General features: G+C 39.4%; 1 protein-coding gene across 15 annotated transcripts in view; it reads right to left on the bottom strand.

Moving 5' to 3' along the window:
• The window catches only part of MARCHF8 (membrane associated ring-CH-type finger 8), a 123,659-nt gene that overhangs the window by 44,305 nt on the left and 55,387 nt on the right, over positions 1-23,967 (bottom strand). The window contains exon 1 of one of the 15 annotated variants that reach the window (XM_027062561.2): positions 10,939-11,897. The exons of 13 other annotated variants lie outside the window; for them this stretch is intronic. Coding sequence is in view for 1 of the 2 variants with exons in the window: in XM_027062560.2 (XP_026918361.1) it covers positions 743-754 (12 nt within the window). In the remaining variant the exon portion in view is untranslated. Of the gene's footprint in view, positions 1-742; positions 6,295-10,938; positions 11,898-23,967 lie in introns of those variants that run through there. One more of the 15 variants, XM_027062560.2, reaches the window with a different exon arrangement.

Here is a 23,967-nt window from a genome sequence, read left to right as displayed (position 1 = left end):
TAGCTCAAGAGTATCTCATAGCCTCGGCAAAATTAACAGAGATAGCATCCATAGAAAATAAGACAGACATGCAAATGGCAACATTAGAATGTCCCTGCCAAATGAAATTACATGTCTGGCTTAGACACTTAGAGACACACACACACACACACACACACACACACACACACGGTAATACCGACAAATAGAACTAAGAGCCTTTGTTACTGCTCCATCTTTTATGCATTTTCCATCCTATAAGAAGCTAAAAAATCTTCCCAGAATGAATAATGAATGCTCTAGCAGAAAGAACCAAGCCAGGAGACTTCTGAAAACAATAATTCCTCCAGAAAATGCAATGGAGCCTGCAGCTGTGCTCATTCAAATTATAAATTAAGTTGTCTTTTTCAGGACTTTCCAAAGCCATTAATTCCATGATTTAAGTTTACATGGGCAAAATCCTGTCAATTAGACATTTTTTACACCAACAGGAGGACAGCATGAAAAAAAATTGCTACAATTTATACACTTAAATGCTTATTTGGCTTAAGAATACTTTTCACAATTTCAAGGAACAGTTTTATTACAAACAAAGTACAACCTTGAAAATGGAATTAAATTGCTAAGCTTCTCTGGTTGAGAACCTCAATAGTGAGGTATCCTGGCACAATTCTGGTTCTACATATATTTATTCCGTAAGGCCTAATGGCATCCCTAAAATCAATGAGAAATCCGGCCACTGCTGACAGAGCACTTCTCCTACCTGAAGCTTCATTTCGCAGCAAGATGCATTGGGGAGTCCTCAGTGCAACTCTCCCCAGCAGCATGTTCCTGGGTTCGTCTACACAGCAGCTGCCGCCCTACAGCAGCAGACAGCAGAAGCACATCCTCGAGGCTGGACTTGTAAGGGCTTGCTGGAGCCCTTGGCATACCACTCCTGTGATCAAACTGGACTAACTACTTCCTCCAGCTGATTTCCAAGGAACTAGATAGTGAATGAATAATTCATGACAAGTCCATTCCAGCAACCCATTTCTGCTCTATGGTCTACTCCCCACAGCAATTTGCAATGTAAAGATTCTAAAGCATATACTTGCTGGAAGGCAAAGAATGAAAGTTCACTTTTCTAGTCAATGGCAGTAAATGTTAGTAGATCTGTTTGCTCTTTTTTCAGGCTAACCTATTACCCAGACTTACTTAAGAGATTTTTTGAAATGTAGAAAAGGTAAATGATTAACCACAGATGTCTAACAATACACACAAAAATTTTTTTCTCCATAAAACCTGACCTACAAAATGGTTTCTGGTGGTAGGAAAGCAGCAAAGTGCTTGCTCTAAGATCAGCAGGTCAGTATTTACATTTAGCAAAAGACCAGTTCCAACAGAGCACAGAAAATCATGTTGTGGGGAAGGGAGTTTTCAGTAACAATGCCAGGAAACAAAATGCTTCAGAGGGGAATTTTCCTGGTCTCTCAGGCTAAAAATATAACTTTCATCTCACTGATAGTCTTCTAAAAAGAACATGAACATTTGTTTTCACCAATTTGTCAGTGCTTACATATTTTCAAATGAGTGTTATCTAAAATCGTCAATCCTCTGCAACCAAAAACATGATTCCAAGAGGAACTTGAACAAAAAACAGAAGGCCCATACTCCTTTTATCTCAGCTCCACCTCCAGAAAGTCCAATCCTCCCCCTATCATTTTTACCTAACTGCTTCTTTCTTTCCTCTTCTTCTGCATTCACTGTGAATATCTCAAGCTTTGTACTCTCAGTAAGTTCATCTTCCAGCCATGACTGTTCAGTTCCTAGCTACTTCAAATTTATTTGATCTGCAAATTGGCTCCCCATGTGACTCCCTGGCCCTGTATTCTTCCCTTTTCACCTCATTCTGTTATTTTTTTTTTCATTCTGTTATTTTATTGTATCATTTCTGAGTCTGTGTTTTATGAAACTCAGGTTCTTAATAGCTTACTCCTTAATAGCTTACTCAGGAATCTGCTCCCATTTTGAAGGGAAATTAGCTTTTCTTCCAGAATAGACTCTGTATGGCTAAAACGAACAAATCAGGAGACTACAGATGCTGGTGAGGATGTGGAGAAACGGGAACCCTCTTGCACTGCTGGTGGGAATACAAACTGGTGCAGCCGCTCTGGAAAACAGTGTGGAGGTTCCTCAAAAAATTAAAAATAGGACTACCCTATGACCCAGCAATAGCACTGCTAGGAATTTACCCAAGGGATACAGGAGTGCTGAAGCATGGGGCACATGTACTCCAATGTTTATAGCAGCACTTTCAACAATAGTCAAATTATGGAAAGAGCCTAAATGTCCATCAACTGATGAATGGATAAAGATGTGGTTTATATATACAATGGAATACTATTTGGCATTGAGAAAGAATGAAATCTGGCCATTTGCAGCAACATGGGTGGAACTGGAGGGTATTGTGGTAAGTGAAATAAGTCAGTCAGAGAAAGACAGGTATCATATGTTTTCACTCATTTGTGGACTTTGAGAAACTTAACAGAAGGCCATGGGGGAAGGAAAGGGGGCAAAAAAAGTTACAAACAGAGAGGGAGGGAGGCAAACCATAAAAGACTCTTAAATACAGAGAAATGAGTGTTGATGGGGAGCAGGGAGGAGAGAAAAGTGGGTGATAAGCAATGAGGAGGGCACCTGTTGGGATGAGCACCGGGTTTTGTATGGAAACCAATTTGATGATAAATTATATTAAAAAATAATAGTAATAGACTCTGTATCCTTCTTCTGCATGTACCATGCCTTTCTCTCCATCCTGTCCTGAGTGCAGAGGGCTTGTGAGGCCTTCCTGTTGGCTTAAGCTTCACTGGTGTGTTCTGTGGAGTGCTTCTGCATGTGTTACTGTGTAGTCTAGGGGAGCTTCTCCCCTTACAGATTCATTCTAACTGGTGTTTACAGAGTGTGAAAAAGGGAAAAGAGAACCAGCTCAGCTGGGACTAGGGCTACAAGCAGTTGTAACTCTAAGCTCCTCTCCCTGGGAGCTATTCTTTTCCTCCCCAACATTAATTCCTTCAACCCTTGAGAGATTTCATCTCCATCAGAGAGTCCAGCACAGGCTGTTCTCTTCTTCCTCTGCAGTCATTCCTTTGACCCAACTCCCGAGCACCCACTCCTACCTCCACCCCACCCTGTCACCTGTAGCTTACTATAGTTATGCCCCTTCTTCCACTTACTGTTCTCCAAAGAAACTTGCATTATTGATGTTCCCTCCTGCCAGGTGTTCTGCTACCTCCCAGTCTACTGATGAAGATAATCAGCTCTAAGGTTTGATTATTCTACCTTTCTTCTCTACCTCTTTCCCAGTCTGAGCATTCCAGAATAGTAATCTCCAATGTGTCTTTCTTTATCACATAAGAGAAACCCACAGGGAATGACTTCCAGTAACTTGGAATTCCCAGTGCTCCTACAGCACTGCCAATACTTACTCATGCTCCTTGACACAGACATTAGGGATTTTGCAATGTTGTGCTCACTATCCTTTCTCTCATAGAGCCTCTGCATAGTGTGGGACTAAGAATGAGTTGCGGTGTCTGGGTGGCTCAGTGGGTTAAGCATCCGACTTCAGCTCAGGTCATGATCTCACAGCTCGTGAAGTGTGAGCTCCCCATTAGGCTCTGTGCTGACAGCTCAGAGCCTGGAGCCTCCTTTGGATTCTGTCTCCCTTTTCCTCTGCCACTCCCCTGCTCATGCTCTCTCTCTCACTCTCAAAAATAAACATTAAAAAATATTTTTTTAATAATAGAAAACAAGAATGACTGAGCCAAACCCTTTGAATACTTGGAAACTTTCTCTCACCAACCATCAGCTGTTTTCTTTGAATAGCTGTTGGTATATTTCTGCCAGTTTTTATCTATTTGCTGTTCATATCATTAAGTCTAAAAGAATGGATATTTTGAGGGGTGCCCTGGGTGGCTCAGTCGGTTAAGCATCCTACTCCTGATGTTGACTCAGGTCATGATCCTACAGTTCATGACTTTGAGCCCCGTGTCAGGCTCTGCATTGACAGTGCAGACCCTGCTTGGGAGCCTCTCTCTCCCTCTCTCTCTGCCCCTCCCCTGCTTGCTCTCTCTCTCAAAATAAATAAACATCAAAAAAAAAAAAAAAGAAGAATGGATATTCTGAAATTTAGCTTCACTCTTCCATCTTAAAATAGAAATCACACCACTTTAAAAAAAATTAATAGTCTGATATGGCCACAACAAAAAGTAAGTCAAAGACTTACGGCATAATAGACATCAAAACAGTAGGTCATAACAAAATGACTACAGGGGATACTGTTGGTTGCCCTCTCTTCTTCCTTTTAACAGAACCCCCAATTCTCTTCAGTATTTCCCTCTCCCCAGAGTTACCATGTATCTCAGGATGCTGACACTTCACCCCTTGTCCCTAAAGCAGGTTGACTGGCAAGAGCCCACTTGTGGCTCAGGAGGTGATATGTGCTGGAAGTATCTGGGAAATACCTACTCATGTTTAGAGAGAGCAACAAGCTTTTCTTCCTCTCCTCCTCCCATTCACAAGGCCATATACAGCCCTGAATGTTACTGACAACCACCTACATCAGGGGAAATCTGCCCTGAGATAAAGTATACCCCATGAATGGTAGAGCAAACAGTGAGAAAGAACCTGGGTCCTTGGGAATGGCTTGGATATGCTGGATCAACCACCCTTAGGGCCATCCTTCTCTTTAATATAGACCTCCTTTTATATGAGCTAGTAAAGCTTTTCATTGTTTAAGCCAGGTTGGGTTGGTTGTTCTGTTACCTGCAGCTGAAAGCATCCTCAGAGATGGCATTTGGACTGTTTACATGATTAAGTCCTCTTTTGTTAGCCTGTATATTTTTTAAATTAATTCAGAACTTTAAACTGATTATTAAGGATATTCCAAAAAAATCAATGATTCTCAGATTTAGCAGAAACATAAAGATCATCTATTCCAACCCAACACAGAGCCTGAATCCTTGTATAATATTGCAGCTCTGGCTCTTTCTCTTTAACAATCCCAATAACAGAGAATTCTCCAGCCACCTCCCAAGGCAGCCAATTTGATTCATTCTGCTGAAAAATAACTCCTTATTACTGGCAGACTCATCATCCTTTGGCCTGAGGTGTCTATAGGAACACAGGATTTTAAGAGCAAATTAAAAAGAGGGTAAGCAGTTTGGTGCAATGGTGGCAGCAGTAGTACAGTGAGGGCATGAACAAGGCACACCATGGACACCAATCTCCCCCAGAGTATCAGTTAGGTGGCAGAGTTGTGAATTCATTATTAAAACTCTTTTTAATGGGGGCACCTGGGTGGTTCAGTCAGTTGAGCGTCTGACTTCCGCTCAGGTCATGATCTCATGGCTCGTGGGTTCGAGCCCCGCATCGGGCTCTGTGCTGACAGCTCAGAGCCTGGAGCTTGCTTCGGATTCTGTGTCTCCCTCTCTCTCTGCCCCTCACTTGCTCACACTCTGTCTCTCATAAAAAACATCAAAATAATTTTTAATAAATAAAAATTTTAAAAACTCTTTCTTATGGACTACCACATGTACAAATTCTACCCTATCCTTCAACTCCCCACTGCAAGAATGATAATGTTAATATAATGTTAAAGGAGAACCCCTTCTATAAAAAAAGGCCTGTAACTGTTGTAAGAAACTAAAACTACAAGGGAAGATTCTGGAACACAGAGTCATTCAAATTTTCTTGTATTTTCCACGCCCTCTTTAGCAGACTGGAACACATCTTAAATACACAACAGGCAAGGGTTTTCAGCATCTTTCCCACAACAAACCAACAGAGAAGCATAAAGGGTTGTTGGGTAATATATTAATTCCACATGATAAACTAATTCCCCAATTTTAAGATAATCATCACTTCAGTCATCAATCTATTGTTTTTTAATATATTTTAAAAGTATAACAAATTTTTTGTTATCATTTTTATTTCTCTCATTGTCTCCCAAGTACTGTCATTTATCCCTTGACTTCCTTCCTCTTTTCAAGTATCTCTATGCTCTGGGTTTAAAATTCCCACTGACAGAACCATTCTTGAGGACTTTAAAACATACATATTTTCTGGTAAAGGTTATTTCTCCAAAGGTTACATTGTCTAGCAGCTGAAACAACAGGTGACGGACTCACAGCATATTTCAGGTATCTCATAAAGCATTCTGATTGCTTGGGTGCCTGAGGTGAAAGGTCTGATTATGGAGGACCTGGCTTTTGTAACTATTCTGAAATAGGGCAAGATGGTAGTTCCAACTTTCATAAAAACTCTGCATCAAAACTGAACTGCCCACGGTACTTTCTTTTTTTTAAATTTTTTTTTCAACGTTTATTTATTTTTGGGACAGAGAGAGACAGAGCATGAACGGGGGAGGGGCAGAGAGAGAGGGAAACACAGAATCGGAAACAGGCTCCAGGCTCTGAGCCATCAGCCCAGAGCCTGACGCGGGGCTCGAACTCACGGACCGCGAGATCGTGACCTGGCTGAAGTCGGACACTTAACCGACTGCGCCACCCAGGCGCCCCTGCCCACGGTACTTTCAATTCTGTGCTGACAGTGCCACACGAAATGCAGAAAAGACAGCCCTAGGTGAGACAGAATGCAGAGTTTGCAGTTTGATTACAGTACACATGTATGGCCCCCCACTGACGATGCTCCAACCAAGACCTTCAAATTCTTAAGACTGTTACAATGACGTGTTCCTGAAGCAGCAGAACTATAAAAGGAAAGTACCTATAACCCTGACTGCCTGTAGTCAACAACCATTCATGGCTTTTCTCTGCCAGTACTGCTGCTCCGAAGACCTTGACCTGATGAACTCTCGGCTTGCCATGATCTTAAAACCTGCTCCTTCAAATGTTGCCTAATACTCTGGACTAGTTATCTGGTTTGCTCTGACCTCTACTGTATGCTTGTTTGGGCCTTTCAGAAGGACTGGTCTTCCTCAGTTACTAAAAAGTTACCCAAGGGGCGCCTGGGTGGCGCAGTCGGTTAAGCGTCCGACTTCGGCCAGGTCGCGATCTCGCGGTCCGTGAGTTCGAGCCCCACGTCGGGCTCTGGGCTGATGGCTCGGAGCCTGGAGCCTGTTTCCGATTCTGTGTCTCCCTCTCTCTCTGCCCCTCGCCCGTTCATGCTCTGTCTCTCTCTGTCCCAAAAATAAATAAACGTTGAAAAAAAAAATTAAAAAAAAAAGTTACCCAAGAGAGCACCCTGTGTGGGAACCTAGTAGACCTTTCTACATTATCTCTGTAATGCCAGTCCTAGCCTGGCTGCTGATAACAGTTCAGCAGCAAACTGTGCCCTCAGACACTGGGATAGTTTTCTACCTAGAGCCCCCTTCTCACTTATCTGCCACATGCAAGAGCATTCTTGAAGCTACCAGTATCATAACATTGCTCTAGACCACAAAGCTTCTACAAAGCATGTATCATACACTAATTAAAACAACACAGTTTTCAAACCACTGGACTTATCAGAGTACCTGAGGGTGGTGTCAGTTTTATAACGGAAGCATTAGGAATCCCACAGCCACAGAAGCTCTAAGAGATGTGCAGGGAAAATGTCTGCACAAGAAAATCTTTCCCAGATTTTTCCAAATGCCACTGTATACTTTTTTGGCCTGCTCTTAACATGAAAATACAAACATCTGAGTAAAACTACCATTACCATTTACAAAAGATTGAGTATGTCTTCATTCGAACCTGCATAACTATATGCTACAAGAGACTCCTGCTGATGAATAAAATATCATCCATTTCCAGGACCTTTGCATCCTAGTGCTGGAGTACAGCTTGGCTCCCCTGGAGTTCCCAGAACCCCCACACCACATGTCCTCAGTCCCAGTACTGCTTCTAAAGCTAGAAGTCCACTCCATTTACACTCCCCCCTATTGAGGCTGGGTGCTTCATGGGTCCTGGGTAACTCCCTCCTCTGTGGTCCCCTCTATATTTTCCCTCCTCCCTCCAATTAAAGCTGTGGCCTGGGGAAAAGAAAATCATCCCTACCAGGAAGGAATTCATACTCTATTATGGGATATAAACAAATAACTAACAGGTAACAACCACGTGGTAGAATTTTTTAAGTGCCACATCAGAGATACAGGTGCTAATTTCTTTCTTTTACATTTCTACCCACTACCACCCATTCACGGAGGAAGAGAATAGAGAATGGAGAGGAAGAATGGAGTCCCTAATGGGCATGTAAGTTAGATAATTTATAAATACCTTATGCAGACCTACTTAAATATAGAAAAAAACATAGTATTCACAATAACATTCTTAAACATGGAAGCAGTCCTTGAATACTTGACACAATACACAGTATATTATAAACTTATAATTTAGTAAGCCAAATTATATCCATTAGATTTTCAATACTAGAAAAATTAATGCTCAAGTAGTATAGGCCAGGATAAAAAGTACAAATGAAGATCTGTGTGGTTTGGATAAAGCAATATCAGACTTAGAATTCAGAATGGGACCAGGGTCTAAAATAGGTGTCAAGTAGGATTCAGACCTGGACCAGTCACCAGGTTTCCGAGGGAATTCAATCATGTGCTTTTGTGATGTCCTAAAGACCGATGTAGGCTATGAATCCCATTCCACCACACATGAGACAATGTGGAGCAAATACCAAGGTGAGATTACTAAAACTGACTGTGATTACTGTGCTGCGAAAAATAAACCAGCCTGGAGGCAAGAATATAATTTCAATTTTTATTAACAGAAGGTAGAAAATACAAAATATTTTGAGAATTAAATGTAACTAGAGTAAATATTTCATGATATGATTCAATAAAGAGGCATTAAAGTGTGTTGAATGGTACACACTTTATGTGAAAGAAATCAGAATATTTTTATACTCATATTTTACCTGAAATACCTTGCAAAACCATATAGTCCAGGAAAATATTCTAGTCACATTTAAAACAAGCTGCTTCACGAACGAGTACTGCTTCAGCTGTTCAAATATGCATTACTCTATGGCTATGACCCATCGTAGAAACTAGGAACTGAGAAGAGCTAAAAAAAAAAAAATAGCTTATCTTTAAATACATTACTTTAAAAAAAAAAAGCATTTTTATCACTTGAAACTCTCAAAGGTTTCTCCCTCAAAAGCTCTTCATTAAAGAACAGTAAATTGGGGTGTGGAAGAGATGAAGTCACTTTCGTCAATCTATCCATAATAGGAGTTTAGAATATGCACTTTCAAATGGAGTCTACCTAGCAGGTTCCATTTGATTGTTAAGCCTCTTAAGATCTAAAATAGTCCCCTCATATTTTTGTTTTTCATAATAAATAATTTTTTTAAAGTGAAGGGCTCAAAGTTCTAATTTTCCTCAAAACACTCTTCGTATCATCTTGAGCTTAATGGAATAATTTTTGTGAAGTTATGTAAGTTCACTTACTAAAAGACTCTAGTCTCTGTGTCTCCAAGTTCCCTGTGAGATGACAACTGCTATCAGTGCACTGGTATGGGAAGGCCACTGAGGCCAAGACAGGAGGACAGTGACACTGAGTGACCACAAGAACTACGCTGATCAAAGCAGAGGCTCCTCCCAGTTCAGCAGAATCCTAGGTCACACGGTGTATTTGAAGAGAAAGACCTCTGCTCTCACAGAACAGCCATCAATGAATCTTGGGGTACACTATGAATGAATCACTTGTGCATGTCTTTCACAATCTGGGTGTGTGACTCTGCTTATAAACGCTAATCACCCAGCTAATAATACACAAGCATTATGCCTCCATTAGCCTAAGTCTACTTGAAAACCAAAGCCCCAAGGAAAAATATACTATTTAGACTTTCTTGTAACTGTAATCACTACTAGTTATTCACATATTACCTAAATACTGTGAATCCAACAGCAGTCCTCCCTGCTATTTAAAAAAGGTAGGCTTTTGAAATGTAGTAAATTAAACTCTTTATAGGCTAAACACCCAAACTCAGCACTAAGATGACTGAATAAAATGGGCAATATATCATGGCCTATGCAAAAGTTGTATGGAAAAAATATAAAATATTCTGAAATACAGCAAGCACCAGAAGTCAGCATGGGGTGCTTGCTGTCATGATAAGGGGTGTCTGTGACACAGTGACTCAAGATGGTGACTGCCCTTCCTCGGTGTCCTGTCACACACCCTTTTTTCTTCTGAGGCTATTCATTCTGACATTTTTTTCTATTCCTAGGGCATCCTTTACCATCCATATGCTATCCAACTCCCAAATTTCTCTCTTTCTCTCTCTTGCTTAGATAGATTAGATTTCTCTCTAGCGATTGAGAATTCTGAGTATCTCCAGGTGGACCACCCACCACTACCTCACACTTGCATGTTCCTCAAGTTCACCATCAAATTCACGATCTTTCCAGCTAATCAGCTGCCCTTCCTATGTCAAAGTGAATGTCTCGACCCCATGTCCCCTTCCCATGACCAACACAATCCATCAGCCACCAGCATGGCGTCGATCCCACCTCCTGTCCATCTCCTTGTGATCTGCTCACTTCTCTCATCCCCAATACCACTTCCCTGGGTTTAGGCCATTATCACACAGACCTTAGCATTAGCTTTCTGAGCGGTCTCCCCACTGGTCGCCTTCACCAAACCACAGTCACCTTATTAAAATAGAGCTCTACCCTGCACTGTTTCAGTTCCCTTAGCACCACCGTGGGTGCTCCCACCTCTTCTCACCGCACCCATCTGACACTTCAAGTTCTAGCATAATGAGTTTTTCTCAGTACCTCAAACATAGCACATGCTCTTCTCTTCGCTTGGAATTTTTGCCTTGTACTGTACCAAACACTCTTCTCCTCTACCTTCAACTAACTCTTACTTCTTAAGACTCATCTTTGACCATCTCTTCTTCCAGAAAAGCTTCCTTGTCACCATGAGACTGGGTCGGGATACTTCTCTGGATCATGGCACTTACCACACCGAACTGGGTAACTGCCTATTTTCCCGGCCAGCAGTGCGCAGAGCAGGAAGAGGGAGGCTGAAGCCTGGAGACCAACGTGCAGGCCGCTGCAGCAGTGGAGCCGACCAGGACCGGGACTACAGTTGAGGCGTGGCTGACAGAAGCACAAGGCTTGGGAGAGATCCGGGCAGCACGGAGGGCGTCTCTGTGTTAGGCAGCATTTATGCTCAACGCCTAAAGGCACGCACCATGTAATGGGTGCTTAATATATATTTGTTCCCCAAAAATGAACAAATAAATGAAGACAGAAGATAAAGACATAAGGAAGCAAACAGAAAAACACCTGAATCGAGCTCAGTATAGACTTACTGAGTGCGGCAGGGATGAAGACACAGAGCGAGTGGAGCTGGGCGAGTTTCATTATGAGGGACATGTGGTTTGCAAAGATAAAGGCCAGTGGCTGGCAGAGCAGCATGCCAAAAGCAAGTAAATGAAGAGTATGAGTGTGGAGGTTGGGTCTGAATACCAATTCCGATACTCGCCAACCGCCAACAGGGGAACCCTTGGCAACTCCTCTAACTACTCGGTGTGCTTCATCTATAAAATTAGGACGCAATGATAACACCTAATAGTATTCGAACAAGGATCAAATGAATTCAGATTACTATGTGTAAAGTCCTAAGAACAGTGCCTTGCACAGAATAATCATGATATAAATATATGCTACGTTAAGTTAAATAAAATAAATCCTTAGTAGTAGCTCGACCTATTTAGATGCAGTAGAAATCGGTGTGCCTGGGTGGCTCAGTAGGTTGAGCATCTGACTTTGGCTCAGGTCATGATCTCGTGGTTCATGAGTTCAAGCCCCATGTCAGGCTCTGTGCTGACAGTTCAGAGCCTGCAGCCTGCTTCAGATTCTGTGTCTCCCTCTCTCTCTCTGCCCTTCCCACACTCACATTCTGTCTGTCTCTCTCTAAAATAAATAAACATTAAAAAAATTTTTTTAAAAATAGATGCAGTAAAAACGGCCACATGTGAAGTGAATAATTAATGGACGACTGCATACCTCCACTTACTGGAAGGAGATGTATTAACAATATTTACTGTAAAATGTGAAGAATTTTTTTAACTAGAGGTTTAGGTAACACAGCAGAATTGTTTTTATACATATACACACAATTCATAGTCCATTGGTGAGACTGGTACTTCTGAGCTACACCAAAAAATACAACACCCTATTCCCATCTCCAGTCACGTACAAATCCTAGAAAAAATACAACAAAGTAAAAAAATTTTTTTGAGACAGAGAGAGAGAGAGAGAGACAGAGAGAGGGAAACAGCAAGAAAATCTTAAGCAGGCTCCACACTCAGCACAGAGCCCAACGTGAGTTCCATTTCACAACCCTGGGATCAAGACCTCAGGCAAAATCAAGAGTCAGACGCCCAACCGACTGAGCCACTCAGGCTCACAGCAAAGTAATTTTTAATATACAGCCAAGCTCAAAAGCCAGAAGAAAAAATTCTCAGGGTCCAAGAGCAAGCAAAAAATGTAAAGTCAAAACATTAGACAAGAGCCTAAAGTCTAAGGAAAGAAACTTGAATATGAATATGAATATGAAACTCTTATATGTTCACAGAGATAAACAAAAAATAACATAATGCAAAGACAGGAACTTATTTTAAAAATTTATGAAATAAAAACATGTAGATATGAAATTATAATCTCGGTGGCACAAGTAGGCCTGGCAGCAGAGAAGGTGAGTGAACAGAAAGACAATGCTGAAGAAATCCCCAGAGTGAGGCACACAGAGACAGACAGACAGGAAGCATGGAAGAAGACAGTGAGCTTTACTCCCAAAAAGGGAGAACCAAGAAAATGGGAGAGAGGCAATATTTGAGGAAATAATGAGTGAGGGTTTTCCAAAAGTGAAGAAAGGCCTGGATCCTCAACTTTTTTTTTTTTTTAATTTTTTTTTTCCAACGTTTATTTATTTTTGGGACAGAGAGAGACAGAGCATGAACGGGGAGGGGCAGAGACAGAGAGGGAGACACAGAATTGGAAACAGGCTCCAGGCTCTGAGCCATCAGCCCAGAGCCCGATGCGGGGCTCGAACTCACGGACCGCGAGATCGTGACCTGGCTGAAGTCGGACGCTTAACCAACTGCGCCACCCAGGTGCCCCTCAACTTTTTTTTTTTTTAATGTTTTTTTTATTTTTGAGACAGAGACAGAGCACGAGCAAGGGAGGGGCAGAGAGAGAGGGAGACACAATCTGAAGCAGGCTCCAAGCTCTGAACTGTGAGCACAGAGCCCGATGTGGGGCTTGAATCCACGAACCATGAGATCATGATCTGAGCTGACGTTGGACACTTAACTAACTGAGCCACCCAGGTGCCCCGGTTCCTCAACTTAAAAAACTGTAACGCACACCTAAGTTCCAAGCAGAAATGGAATAAACAAAAACAAAAGCACAACTAACCACATCATCAAAAAATCTCCAATTGGAATACACTGGGGAAGCTGCTGTCATAGTGTTCACTGCATTCTGTGACATGGCTCTTCCCATCTCTCTGCTATATTATAGGCTCCTCAAAGGGCAGAATTCTTTCCAGTACATTAACATACTGTTAATATCTGCTTGTTGCATAAATGAACAAAAGTATAAATGTGTGCATGGAGTTATATTCATGTGAAAACATTTTTAAGAGGAAACAAAATAATACAGAAGAAATATACAAATTCAAGTGTCCATAGGTAAGGCATTTCTCTTTGGACCTGCTTCTTCATTTGTGTAAAATAAAGGAGTCATCTCAATGATGTCAGATATAAAAGCCACTAACAAATATTATAGGATACTATGGCTATAGTATTTTTTTTTTCATTTCTGCATTTAAAAACAAATTTGAGTGGTTTTCAGCAGGGTTACTGACAGAAAAATCTGAAAAATGATCTGCCTCCTAGTTGTTTAATGAAGGTAGGACAGCTGTAAGAGAATAGTGACAACCAACAAACCACAAAGTATGACCTAGACAAATATATTCATGCACTATCCTCATTCAATTTATATGCAACATATTAAAGCCAACTGCAAATGTTATGTTTCATAACCAAACTAGACTCTTGCTTTTACCTATATGACATGGACTCTCACCTAACAAACTCTCACAGGTCATAGGTCAACATCACAGAGGTCTGCTACAGCCATTCTGTGCATTCTTCCATCTCCAGACCTAAATAAGTAAACAGCAAACCATTACCAGTACAAAACTTGTGTGAGAATTGGCTGGAAAAAGTAAGCCTTTAATACAAGAAACAGCTAGAACCAATACTGTTGGCTTTTGACTAAGAATATTTAAAATGGCAGGATCTCAAAATTGTAATTTTATCTGCATTCAAGCTTCAAAATTAATGTATGCAAAAGAAAATGTAATAGTTCAAACTGATCAACTTGTATTCAATATTTGATAATGGTATGCTTTTTTATCTCTAGAAAAACACATGTAAGCTTATTTCTTCATTCTTAAAGAAGACAAGCCTTATAAGGTAGAAAACAACCATTTAGAAAAGAGTTAGTCAGAATTTGTTTCTTAGTGAGTGTGCTACAACTTTCTGCGAGTGCTTGACCAAACTAGGAGTTACAGTGATAGATTTGATTACCAGACAGACAGGAAAAACATGCTAGGAAGGAGATTTTTAAAAAACACTCCAGGGATCAAGGAAAGGCAAACAGATGACAAAAGAAATCCTTGTTTCTAGGTAAGAGAATATTAATCTCTGGGCTCTTGCAGATAATGCAGACAGATTATTCAAGAAGTCACACAAATGATCTCACAGAAAGTGATACCGAACCAGAGACAGTAATTTGGGACACTACATTTTAAAGATGGATATTTATCTCTTCATTTAAACACACTTATATAAAGAAACTAGGAATGGTCCAGAAGAGAACAATTAGAATGTTGAGAGACTTAACTTCGTAATAAATTAAACAATGATTTTTATGTTGCAGAGTAAGACTGATGGTTCCTGAAGAAAAAAGTAAGACCACCAATAAAAGAAAGCTATAGAGAGCTTGTTCTTAACATTGGATCTCAAATCACTGGTCACCCAAAAAAGAAGGGAACTGCTTTTGGACGTACAAGGTCAGTGCCATGGGAGATGCCCTAATGGTGCCCCAAGAACAAGCAAACCACAATGATACAGAGCAGGTTCAAGCATTAAACTGGGAGTTGGTTTAGAGGGATCCTGGGAGCATCAAACTGGGAGTTAGGCTAGAATCTGAAGATTCTGGGATGTTAAAACACAGACTGTTTTCTCCAGGTTCCCTATATTAAGCTTTTATTATTTAAAAGGGAATGACTTATCAAATAGAAAAAAGAGAATAATTAAGAGGTAAAAGTGCAGTGATTATGCCTCAAAATACTTGTTACCAATTGAGAGGTCATCTTTTCAGAATATGTCAGGTAAAGATGAGCACAGTATTAGCTGCCAACATTCATATGTTTTCATAGCAAATATAAATGTGGTTAGACGATCATCATTCTATAAGTGCACGTAAACTTATGTGTAAAAGCAAATGGAATAGCTGCGTGCTTAATTTACTGAAACTAAAGTATATATAAACCACCTTTCCAGTAACATCTTCTTAAGATACAAGTGTTTATCAATAGATGTGTAGAAGCATTAAAAAAAAAAAAAAAAAAAAAAAAGATGAGCATCCTGATGCTTCATAGCAAAATTAGAAGCAAGATGTTGAGGCCAATGGGGATAGTAACAAATTGTTTACAAATATATAAAAGAAAATACCACTTTTCTTTTTCCATGGAGCTTACTATTTCAGTGTAAGCTAATTGCTGAATTACCTTGATGTGGGCCTGTTCATTCCATCCAGATCAATTTCATGTTAAAGGGGTATGAAAAAGAAAGTTAAAAAATGTATTTCCTTTTTTTTTCTTGTAGAGAGAGAAAGAGAAAGAGGGACAGAGAGAGCATATCCCAAGCAGGCTCCGTGCTCAGTGCAGACCCCAATGCAGGGCTCCATCCCATGACCCTGGGATCATGACTTGAGCCAAAATTAATAGTCAGATGCTCAACCGTCTGAGCCACCCAGGCCCCCCCAAAAATGTATTTTCTGAACAACCTTGAAATATGTGTTCTAGGAATAATTAGGGTGTGCTTACTCAATGCACTAGTGCTCAAAGCTCTGGTCTGAAGATGACACATGGCGGGGGAGGGGGGCGGGGGGGCAGGAAAGAAGAGGGCAGAGCATCCACTTTGCTCATCTAGATCATGGCAAAAGTGAGTGATTCTAGAGCCAAGCGCTTCTTACTATCTCAGCAAAGTCTGCAGCAATGTGGCAGCTTTTTCAACTATGTAAAGATAGTGATTTTTTCCACAAGAAGTGGCAATAGCAACACTCTGATTTGTCAGCTGATCTCAGCAGAGCAGTCCAAGGGTGCTGGGATTAACTGTTCCTGGAAACCCAGCTTGCTCCTCCAGCCCTTGAATTACCCTGTAAGCATCTACTACTTCCCTGTATGAAATCCCTTTCCTCACACTAATTGGAAATAATGCTGTTGCTTACAGTGGACCCTGTTAGTAACAGGCTAAAATGGACATTATTCTGGAAAATAATTTACAAATACTGTCAAATGAAATGTGTATTTCTAAACATTGATTTGTTGGCCAAATACAAAACTGTCTTTTAGACTTTTAAAAATACATATTAATAATCCTACAGAAGGATATTTTAATCTTTATTTATTTTTGAGAGAGACAGAGTGCAAGCGGGGAGGAACAGAGAGAGAGGGAGACACAGAATCTGAAGCAGGCTCCAGGTTCCAAGCTGTCAGCACAGAGCCCAATGTGGGGCTTGAACTCACGAACCGTGAGAACATGACCTGAGCTGAATTCGGCTGCTCAACCGACTGAGCCACACAGGTGCCCCCAGAAGGATATTTTAAAACAGGCCTGAACACAGGAAAAACATCATATAATGGGAAAATGCAACAGAGGAATGAGAAAAACATGGATTTTTTTTTTCAAATGGTGAAATTATTTGCGTGAAAAAGAAAAGAGAACTGGTGAATAAATAGAGAACTGGTGAAGAAATACAGAAAAACCTCAGATTAATCAAATGGAAACATATGCAAGATATACAATTATGCTGAAATTAGAGAAGAAAAAAAGTCTACAAAAATATCTACTACCTGATATCTTAACTGAGTTTTTTTTTTTAATTTTTAATGTTTATTTATTTTTGAGAGAGAGCATGAGCAGGGGAGGGGCAGAGAGAGAGGGAAACAGAATCCAAAGCAGGCTCCAGGATCTGAGCTGTCAGCACAAAGCCCGAGGCAGAGCTTGAACTCACAAACCGCCAAATCATGACTGAGGCTGAAGTCAGATGCTTAACTGACTGAGCCAACCAAGCGTCCCTGAGTTTTATTTTTAAATAAATTTTTTAAAGTTCAATATGGATCTTATGATCAAAAAGTTGAACAGAGGCATGAAAGACATAAAGGATCCAAACCGAACTGAGATGAAAAATACACCAGAAAGATTAACAGGTTAGAGAACAAAAAAGAAAAGATTAATAAACTTACAAACATAGCAATGAGAATTAGCAAAATAAACACAGAAAGAAAATATAAAATTTTAAAAAATTACAAACATAACAATGGATAACTATAAGAGTTAATGTGTGAAATGAAGTCCCCAAAGAAGGGAGGGAACAGAAAAATATATTTCAAATTCAAAGGTAACTGTAAACTCACAGATCCACAAAGCTCAACAAACCCCAGATACATGAAAAAAAAGAAAAAGAAAGGAAAAAAAAGGAAGCTGAAAAATTCATTACCAGCCAACTCACACTACAAGAAATGTTAAAGTCCTTCACAAAGAGACAATGAACACCAGAAATGTTATTTATAAGGGTAAATGGATATTTTTTAATATTTTAATCTCTTTAAAAATGTTTTAAAATGCTGATACTGTAATTCTGGGGTTCATAACATATATATATGAAAAATGTATGACAACAATACCACGAAAGCCAGGAGGAGAGAAATGAAAGTATACTATTATAAGGTTTTTATAGTATACATAAGTATTATCACTTGAAGGTAGACTGTGATAAGTTAAAAATGTATACTATTATAAACCCTGATAAGAAATAAAAAATAAATTAAAAACGACTAAAACAAAGTTATAGCTTACAAGCCAACAAAGAATAAAAAACTGGGGCACCTGGTGGCTCAGTCAGTTGAGTGACTGAGTCTTGATTTCAGCTCAGGTCATGATCTCATAGTTTGTGAGATCAAGCCCCACATCTGGTTCTGCACTGACAGAGGCACGGAGACTCTTGGGATTCTCTCTTTCTCCCCCTCTCTCTCCACCCCTACCCCACTTGCACATGCGTGCATGCGCTCTCTCTCAAAAATAGATAAACTTAAAAAAAAGAATAAAAAATTAAATCTTAAAAAATAATTAACAAAGCCTGAAGGAGATGAAAAGGAGAAACAAAGGCAGATGAGACAAATAGAAAATGAATAGGAAGATTTAACCTACCAATAATGTATCAATAATGGCATTAGATATAAATGGCCCAAACATCTAAATAAAGAGCAGAGACTACCACACTGGATAAAAAGACCCAACCACATGCTGCTTATACAAGAGCACTTTAAATATAAAGGCACAAATAGATTAAAAGTAGAAAGACAGAAAAGATGATACCATACTAACACTTATCAAAAGAAAGTTGCAATGCCTGTATTATTATCAAAGTAGATTTCAGAGCAAAAAATATTATCACCACAATAAAATAATCGTTTCATAATAATAAGGGGTTAATTTATCAAGAAGCTCAAACAATCTTTAGTGTTTATGCATCTAATAACAGAGAATCAAATACATGTAGCAAAACTGGGAAAAATAAGACAAGTCCATAGTTACCATCAGCAATTTCATCACTCTCTCAACTAATAGAACAACTAGATTCAAGGATAGAGTAAACTTGGAAAACACTATCAATTTGACCTGACATTTATAGGACACAGCATCCAACAACAGAGGAATACACATTCTTCTAAAGTGTACATAGCACATTTACCAAAAGAGACCATGTTCTGTGCCATAAAACAAGCCTTGATAAATTTTAAAGGATTTAACTTATTTAAAATATGTCCACAGGGGCGCCTGGGTGGCGCAGTCGGTTAAGCGTCCGACTTCAGCCAGGTCACGATCTCGCGGTCCGTGAGTTCGAGCCCCGTGTCGGGCTCTGGGCTGATGGCTCAGAGCCTGGAGCCTGTTTCCGATTCTGTGTCTCCCTCTCTCTCTGCCCCTCCCCCGTTCATGCTCTGTCTCTCTCTGTCCCAAAAATAAATAAACGGACCAGCAAATCTCAAAAAAAAAAAAAAAAAATTAATTAAATAAAATAAAATATGTCCACAGACAAAACGCAATTAAATTAAAAATAAATAAGCAAGATCTCGGAAAGTCCAGAAATTTTGAAAATTATATAACATACTTAAAAATACCATGGATCAAAGAAGAAATCAAAAGGAAGTTAGAAAGTATTTTGAACTGAATAAAAATGAAACTCAAAGCAAAATTTGCTGGATGCCACAAAAGCAGAAATTAGGAAAATTCTAATTGCTAAATACCTACATTAGAAAATAAGATCTCAAATAAATAGCCTTGGCTTCTACCTTAAGAAGCTAGGAAAAGAGCAAATTAAACTCAAAGGAAACAAAGAAAACAAAATGATGAATATCAAAGCAAAAGCCAAAAAATAAAGAAAAAAGAAAAAAATGACAGAAAATCTATGAAAGAATTCTTTGAGTTCACTTATATTGATAAACCTATGACCACCAGATGATCAAGAAAAAAGGATAATCGGTGCTACAGGCTGAATGTCTGTGTCTCCCCAAAATTCATATTCATATGTTGAAATCCTAAGGCCCAATGTGGTTGTATTAGGAAGTGGGGGCTTTGCATGCGATTAGGTCAAGACGGCAGAGCTCTCACGCGTGGATTAATGTCCTTATAGAAGTCTTAGAGATATCCCTCACCACTTCTGCCATGTGAGGATATAATGAGATGTCTGCAACCCAGAAGAGAGCCCTCACCCTGGATCATGCGGGCACCTTGATCTGGGACTACAGAACTATGGGAAATAATTTTCTATTGTTTATAAGCCACCAAGTCTGAGGTATTTTGTTATAACAAACCAGAATGGACTAAGACAATAATAAACATTATAAGCAATTCTATATCAATAAACAATGAAACTGACCAATTCCATGAGAGACACAAACTATCAAAGTGCATTCAAGAAAAAACAGCTAACTTAAATAGCCTTATATTAAAGACATTGAGACTGTAGTTTAAAACTTTTTCACAAAAAATTTCCAGACCCAGATGGCTTCACTGGTTAATTCTACCAACCTTAAGGAAGAAATAGTAATGCCAACTCTAAACTCTTCTAAAATACTGAAGAGGAGGAAATAATTCCCTAATCATTGAATGAGGCTGGTACCGTCGCTATGACAAAATCGGACAAAAACATTACAATCAAAGAAAACTATGGACCAATATTCCTTATGAACACAGAAGCAAAAATTCTAGACAAGAATTTTAGCAATTCAAATCCAATAATTTATAAATATATTAATACATTATAACCAAGTATGCTTTATTCCAGAAATGTAGGGTTGGTTTAACATTAAAAAAAAAAACAAAAACAAAAACAAAAAAACACCAACCAGGGTACTTTGCCATATTAACAAACTGTGATGGTTACTTTTATGTGTCAACTTGACTGAGCTAATGGATTCCCAGATAGCTGATAAAACATTATTTCTGGGGGCTTCTATGAAGGCATTTCCAGAAGTTGTTCATATTTCAATGCCCCCAATGCATCATCCAATCCAATGAGGGCCTGAATAAAACAGAAAGATAGAGGAAGAGTGGATATTCTCTGCTTGTGCTAGAACATCAATCTTATACTGCCCTTGGATATCAGTACTCCTGGTTCTCAGGCCTTCAGACTCCAGCCTTTGGAATCAAACTGAGACTTATATCATCTACTTCCCTGATTCTTGGGCCTTTGGATGTACACTAAATTATACCACCAAACTTCCTGATTCTCCAAGCTGCAAATAACAGCAGCCTGGTCGGATTTCTCAGCCTCCATAATCATGTGAGCCAATTCCCATAATAAATCTCATACCTATATCTATCGATAAAGATATCCTATTGGTTCTCTCTGGAGATCATTGACAAATACACAAAACAATAAAAACCATTATGATCACATCAGTAGACTAAACTGTAGGAACTCTTTGGTACATATGACTCCATCCAAACCTCTGCATTAAAAGACCTGAACAAACACTAGTGTAGTTTCTAACTTTTCATGGCTGTGTTCCTAGGATGATGATTCCAACCCTCTTAAGTTCCTGCCTGGGAAAACTCAAGATTGCCAAAAGTATTTACTGTTTGTTGCAGCCAATCCCTGAAGACAGAGCCCCTATCTCCCAATCTTTATGGGCGAGTACAAGCCTAACTTGAATAGGCATGAGGTAGCAAACCCAGCTGGCTTAATCACAATGACCAAATTCTCTTCCAGCTTTTTGTAAATTTCTACATCCCTGACTCTACTCAAGCCCCTACTCATTTCCCATTTGTTCCTCCTTCCTACTCCCTCATTATCCTTTTAAAACATCCTAGTCACCTCCACACAAAAAGAAGTGGAGTTCAGTTCACACTGGACTTTCCTCCCTATCACAATAGTTATTACTGAATAAAATCTGCCCTTGCTGCTTTAACTAGAATACAGATTTACCTATGGGGCACCTGAGTGGTTCAGTCAGTTAAGCACCCAACTCTTGATTTTGGCTCGGGTCATGATCTTATGATTCATGGGTTTGAGCCCTGTATCGGGCTCTGTGCTGACAGTGCAGAGCCTGCTTGAGATTCTAGCTCTCTCTGCCACTCCCCAACTTGTACTGTCTCTCTCAAAATAAATAAATTTAAAAAAAGAGGGGTACCTGGATGGCTCAGTCAGTTAAGCGTCTGACTTCAGCCCAGGTCATGACCTTGCAGTTCCTGAGTTTGAGCCCCACATCAAGACAGAGCCCACTTCAGATCCTCTGTCCCCATCTCTCTCTGCCCCCACTTATATGCTTGCTCTCTAAAAATAAACATTAATGGGGCGCCTGGGTGGCTCAGTCGGTTGAGTGTCCGACTTCACCTCAGGTCACGATCTCGCGGTTCGTGAGTTCGAGCCCCACGTCAGGCTCTGGGCTGATGGCTCAGAGCCTGGAGCCTGCTTCCGATTCTGTGTCTCTCTCTCTCTCTGCCCCTCCCCCATTCATGCTCTGTCTCTCTCTGTCTCAAAAATGAATAAACATTAAAAAAATTTTTAAAAAATAAATAAATAAAAATAAAAATAAACATTAAAAAAAATTAAGAATACAGCTTTATCTTTGATAAGACACAAAAAAACATTTGACAAAACCCATGATCCATTCCTAATCAAACTCTCAGCAAACCAGAAATATAAGAGAACTTATTCAACCCAACACAGGGTATCTACTAAAAACATACAACTAACATCATACTTAATGCTGAAAGAATAAATGCCTTTCTCCTAAGATCAAGAACAACACAAGGATTGGAGGTTTTCACTAGGACCAAAAAGCAGGGAGGCATCCAGGTAGAAAAGGGCAGGGTAAAACTTTATTCACAAATGATACAATTGCCTACATAGAAAATTTAACGGAATCAAAGCTACTGGAACCTAATAAGTGAGTTTGCCGAAATTGCAAACAAGACACAAGATACAAATATCAATACACAAAAATCAATTTTATTTTTATGTACTAGCAACAAGCAATAAGAAATTAAAATTCTAAAAAACAGCACCATTTACAACAGCATCAAAAATACCAATTAAACAGGGATAAATCTGACAAAAGGTATGTAAGACCTATCTACACACTGAAATCTAGAAAACACTGCTGAGAGAAATTAGATAAGACTTAAAGAGGAGGCATACCTTGTTCATGGGTCAAGACTCAATATTTTTTTTAATTTTTTTTAATGTTTGTTTATTTTTTGAAAGAGAGAGACAGAGTGTGAGTGGGGGAGGGGCAGAGAGAGAGGGAGACACAGAATCTTAAGCAGGCTCCAGGCTCTGAGATGTCAGTACAGAGCCCGATGCAGGGCTCAAACTCATGAACCATGAGATCACAGCCTTAACCAAAGTCAGACGCTTAACTGACTGAGCCACCCAGGCGCCCCAAGACTCAATCTTCTTAAGTGTCGGTTCTCCCTCAAAGTGAACTACAGATTCAATAATCCCAATAAAAATCTCAGAAGACTTATGTGTGTGTGTATGTGTGTGTGTGTAGAAACTGACAATCTGATTCTTAAATTCATATGGAAGTACAAAAAAACTAAAATAGGCAAAACAAGTTTGAAAAAGAACACTATCTGATTTTCAAAAGTTATTAAACTGTAGTGTTTATGACAATGTGGTATTGGTATAAAGATAGTCAATACATCACTGAAACAGAAGAGAGTCAAGAAATATGCACACACATAATGGGCAACTGATTTAAGATAATGCAATGGAGAAAAGACAGTCCAGTCTATTCAACAAGTGGTACTGGAACAATTGGGCATTCATATATACAGAAAATGATACTAGATATATACCTCATACAATATACAAAAATTAATTCAAAACAGATCTTAGACATATGTGTAAAACCAAAAGTATAAAAGTTCTAAGATGCTATTTGCAACTTTGGGTTAGGTAAAGCTTTCTTAATAGAATACCAAAAGTACAATATGTACAAGGGAAAAAAGGATAAATTTGACTTCATCAAAATTAAAAAATTTAAAGCCAAACTTTAGTCTTCAAAAGACATAGGCAGGAGCATAAAAAGACAATTCAGACATTGGGAGAAAACATTTGTAAAGCACGTATCTGATAAAGGACTTATATCTAGAATACAAAATTCAAAAATAAGAAAA

This window comes from Acinonyx jubatus, chromosome D2, assembly GCF_027475565.1.
Source record: "Acinonyx jubatus isolate Ajub_Pintada_27869175 chromosome D2, VMU_Ajub_asm_v1.0, whole genome shotgun sequence".
NCBI lineage: Eukaryota > Metazoa > Chordata > Mammalia > Carnivora > Felidae > Acinonyx > Acinonyx jubatus.
Note: the sequence above shows the minus strand (reverse complement) of the source record. Positions and strands in the feature narration are given on the sequence as shown.